Source organism: Balaenoptera ricei, chromosome 1 (genome assembly GCF_028023285.1).
Source record: "Balaenoptera ricei isolate mBalRic1 chromosome 1, mBalRic1.hap2, whole genome shotgun sequence".
Lineage (NCBI taxonomy): Eukaryota > Metazoa > Chordata > Mammalia > Artiodactyla > Balaenopteridae > Balaenoptera > Balaenoptera ricei.
In genome coordinates this window covers 118,354,765-118,359,346 of record NC_082639.1, presented here as the reverse complement: position 1 = coordinate 118,359,346, position 4,582 = coordinate 118,354,765, and the positions used below count along the sequence as shown (strand labels likewise).

The following is a 4,582-nucleotide window of genomic DNA, read 5'->3' as shown; positions in this document are numbered from 1 at the left end:
CTCAATGTGCTTGCCTCAAACTCTTCCTCTTATCTTGTTTTCCCTTATAGAAATCATGCACACAGCCTCATGAATTTTCTTCCCATCCCTCCTTCAGCACCCACCCCAACATTTTCTGCTTCTGATAGCCCTGCCCCTTCATCTACTTAATTGGATAGAATGAAAACTAAGAAGAAACTTTAAAAGTTTATTTAGCTCTCTTATTTCACATAACAAAATCCATACATGCAAGTAACAAAATACATTAAATGTAGATAAAAGCAGTGATAAAGTGCCACACAAATGTTCATAATGATTACTTCTGCTTGTTTGAAGTAGGAGAAGATTTTTTAAAAGTCAACTGGCAAATACCTCAGTTATAAAACATATGGACCAAAAAAACTCCCTGTTTGGGGGCAAGATTCTCCTCCACTCCCACCCCTCAAGATAGGCAGGATCATAGTAGACAGTCTAGAAAGTCCACAGGCCCAGCCCTTCCAGTCACAGCTGCCTTGCCAGGAGGGGCCATTTAACCGACTTCCTCAATGACAGGGCCAGTACTGGGGGCTCTCTGTCGGGCTTGAGCTCCACAACTGCTACCGCCAGGGACACCAGGCCCCCCGTAGAGCCTGGAGAAGATGGGGCGACAGACATGCTCCAGCTCCCTCTTCTGATGCTCAGATTCCTCTTTCTCTGCCAACTGGCTGTGCTCCAGCCAAGCAAGGACTTCCTGACACTTGTCTTGTACTTTGCGCCTGTCCTCTTCAGGAATCTTGTCTCTAAGTCTCTCCTCTTGCAAAGAGCTCTTCACATGGAAGACACAGGCCTCCAGAGAATTTTTGGCAGCCACCCTGTCCCTCTGGGCCTCATCTTCATCCTGAACATCCTTGTCCTGTTCAGCCTCGCACACCATCTTCTCCACTTCCTCCTTGCTCAGCCGGCCCTTGTCATCGGTGATGGTGATCTTGTTAGCTTTGCCTGTGCTCCTGTCAGTGGCTGTCACACTCAGGATGCCACTGGCATCCATGTCAAAAGTCACCCCGATCTGGGGGACTCCACGTGGGGCAGGAGGGATGCCACTGAGCTCAAAGCATCCCAGCCGGCTGTTGTCCCTAGTCATGGGCCTCTCACCCTCATACACCTGGATCAGGACCCCAGGCTGGTTGTCTGAATAGGTAGTGAAAGTCTGGGTCCGCTTGGTCGGGATGGTGGCATTCCTCTGGATCAGGTAGTCATCACCCCACCAGCTGTCTCCAGCCCCAGGGACAGGGGAGCCACATCCAGCAGCAGGAGATCCTGCACCTTCTCACACTTGTCCCCCATCAACACTGCTGCCTGCACAGCAACCCCACAAGCCACAGCCTCATCCGGGTTGATGCTCTTGTTCAGCTCCCTGCCATTGAAGAGGTCCTGCAGGAATTTTTGTACCTTGGGGATGCGGGTAGAGCCACCCACTAGGACAATGTCATGGATCTGGGCCTTGTCCAGCTTGGCACCCCTTAGGGCCTTCTCCACCGGCTCCAGGGTGCTGCAGAAGAGGTCCGAGCACAGTTCTTCAAAGCGGGCTCGAGCGATGGAAGTGTAGAAGTCTACGCCCTCAAACAGGGAATCGATCTCCAGAGTGGCCTGGGTGCTGGAGGACAGGGTGCGCTTGGCGCGCTCATAGGCTGTGCAGAGCCTGCGCAGGGCCCGCTTGTTCCTGCTCAAGTCCTTCCCGTGCTTCCGCCGGAACTCCTCCACGAAGTGGTTCGCCAGCCGGTTGTCGAAGTCCTCTCCACCCAGATGAGTGTCTCCAGCCGTGACCTTCACCTCAAAGACACCAGCGTCGATAGTGAGGGCCGACAAGTGGAAGGTGCCCCCACCCAAGTCGAAAATGAGCGCGTTGCGCTCTCTGGCGCCCCGCCGGTCCAGGCCATAGGCCATAGGCCATGGCAGCCGCCGTGGGCTCGTTGATGATCCTCAGCATGTTGAGCCCCGCGATGGCACCCGCGTCCTTGGTGGCCTGACGCTGGGAGTCGTTGAAGTAGGCGGGCACCGTGATTACAGCGTGCCTCAGGGGCTGGCCCAGGTACGCCTCCGCTGTCTCCATCTTGCTCAGCACCAGGGACGAGATCTCCTCGGGGTGTAGAACGCCTTGTCTTCCCCGCGGTAGGACACGCGCACCTTGGGCTTGCCGCCCTCGCTCACCACCTGGAAGGGCCAGTGCTTCATGTCCGACTGCACAGTGGGGTGTGCGAACTTGCGCCCGGTCAGTCACTTGGCGTGGAACATGGTGTTGTGTGGGTTCAGATCCGCCTGGTTCTTGGCCGCATCGCCCACCCGACGCTCTGTGTCGGTGAAGGCCACGTAGCTGGGAGTGGTGCGGTTGCCCTGACCGTTGGCGAGGATCTCCACCCGGTCTTGCTGGAACATGCCCACGCATGAGTATGTGGTGCCCAGGTCGATGCCTATGGCCACTTCCCTTGCAGCGGACATGGCTGTGGCTTCTCGCGCTTCTGGGGACGAGTGTGAGACCGATTCAAATGCAGGAGTCTGCGGAACTTCGAGCGGCTCAGCCGTGGAGGTGCGCTCAGCGGTGCAACTCTCCTGCCTGCCCAGCTCGGATCTGCTCGGCTCCGCTTCCACGAGCTTTTTATCCGGTTGCCGGAGACCCGCCGTCCCCCCGCCCCCGCCGACGCGAACCTTCCAGCGCTTTCGCGGCGAGCCCAGAGACGCCCGGCCCCCCGCTCCGGCTGACTCAGCCCAGGAGGCGCCGGGCTGACTCCGGGGGAAGGGTCGGGCGGATCGGGCCGTGCAAGGAGGGGCGGCTCCAGCTGCGTCTGACTCAGAGCTCCAGAGAAAGTTCCAGCTTCTCCCGGCTTGTTCTAAGGGCGAGCGGTTGGGGCAGAATTCAGGTAAAGCAAAAACTTCTCAAGAAAACAGTTTTTCCTCTGGGTGGTTGAAGAGGGCTGTTCAGAGTCCAGCGGCTCGAGAAAAGCCGAAAGCATGTCACCATGCGAATAGAGCCATGGCCTCGAGGCAGGGGTTTAAATAGTAGGTTTTTTTCTTAAGTCTTAATTATTATGTTGTTGTTGTTGTTGTTTTGAAACCTAAAGGCAGTGTTTTCGAAATTGTGGCTAAGAGGGGTGGCCCGATTTTTGTTCTGGAATGAAACTAGGGCCAGAGATGACTTTAAGAGATGGCGCTCTAGACCCTATTAACGGTAGGGGCATTGGTGGTTCAGTGGTAGAATTCTCGCCTGCCACGCGGGAGGCCCGGGTTCGATTCCCGGCCAATGCACTGTGTTGTTTTCTTCCAGGCTATTCTAATTTAAAAAAATTTTTATTGGAGTACAGTTGATTTAAAATGTTATATTAGTTTCCGCTGTACAGCAAAGTGAATCACTTATACATATATCCAGTCTTTTTTAAGATTCTTTTCCCATATAGGTCATTTACAGAGTACTGAGAAGAGTTACCTAGGTCCTTATTAGTTATCTATTTTACATATAGTAGTCTGTATATGTTAAGACTTTTTCTATTCTAGGATTTGTGACACTGAAATAAACAAAACCAGTTAGTTGAAGGCTGGGTTCGTTTGGTTTTTCCTCCTTTACCAAGTCGCATTCCTGGGAGGAGCCGGAACCTGGTGTTGTGGCTTGGGGACCCAGGCATGACTTCTCCACCCAGCCCTGGAGAGAACACAGCACAGGAGGAAGGAGCATGTGGCTGGATGAACTGTGGTGAAAATGTCCCTCCTGTGGTTGAACCTCCTCCCTGGGCCAGTGTCTCCAAGGAGCATCGTCCCAAGGGGCCGGTTGGAAAGGCACAGTGTGTGTTTTTCTCTGAGGCCTGGATGGGTTCCCAGCCGGAGCCCAGGACACAGGTGGGGAGTAAATTCCTGGAGGCTGCAGTCCATCCTATGCCCTGAAGGCCAGGGGAGGAGATGAGTTCACTGGTCAGTAAAGCCACATTTGTTCCCCTCAGTGCTATGGCCTTGCAAAGTGAGTCTTTGCCATGTCTCACTTTCCTTAATCCAGAATATCCCATTTGAATTTTTTGGTGTTTCTATTTGGCGTGGACTCCCAAAAAGCCAACAGAAGGAGACTTTTTGGAGAAGTGAGGATGGAAATGGAGGAAAGAGAAGCAAATGTTCTCTATAATCTCCCCATGGGGGAAGGAACTCTGATTTCCTGCATGACAGACAGGGATAGTCACCGCTATACTAAGAGCACAGTACCCAGGGGAACATGATACATTCTAATGTTAAACTCTAGTAGCTTCAACTATTACATAATATATTATTATTCACCCGATTCAAAGGCAACTCCTAATTTTTAAAAAGAGGAATGAAAAACCTTCGCTCTGTAAGTGGGTCTTTTCTCCTCAGATGGCTCAGAACCCTTTGGAATGCTTCAGGGCCTTTGAAGAGGGAGGAGGGAGTCATGATGCAGCTGTCAGTCCCACTTCTGCACTGGAAAAAAGGGAATGTTTGAAGACGTATGCAATGGGTGACTTCCATGGTGGAAAATCAAATCATCCTCAAAAGGAAGGAACCTGTTTTATAACCCAGGAGGGAGAGAAGCTGTCGGCTTTAAATTCATTCACTTTCAGTATTTAGGCTG

The 4,582-nt window shown here is 52.7% G+C and overlaps 1 protein-coding gene and 1 non-coding gene across 2 annotated transcripts; one reads left to right on the top strand and one right to left on the bottom strand.

The window, feature by feature from the left end:
* Positions 1-212: 212 nt before the first annotated feature.
* On the bottom strand, positions 213-2,570 carry HSPA6 (heat shock protein family A (Hsp70) member 6). The gene is given in 4 exon segments (XM_059902931.1): positions 213-1,209; positions 1,212-1,908; positions 1,910-2,101; positions 2,104-2,570. Coding segments are annotated over 4 exon segments (1,941 nt in total). The 5' UTR covers positions 2,455-2,570; the 3' UTR covers positions 213-508.
* Positions 2,571-3,187: 617 nt separating this feature from the next.
* Positions 3,188-3,258, top strand: TRNAG-GCC (transfer RNA glycine (anticodon GCC)). Its single transcript has one exon. It is a non-coding gene; the product is annotated as a tRNA-Gly (tRNA).
* The last annotated feature ends 1,324 nt before the right edge of the window (positions 3,259-4,582 follow it).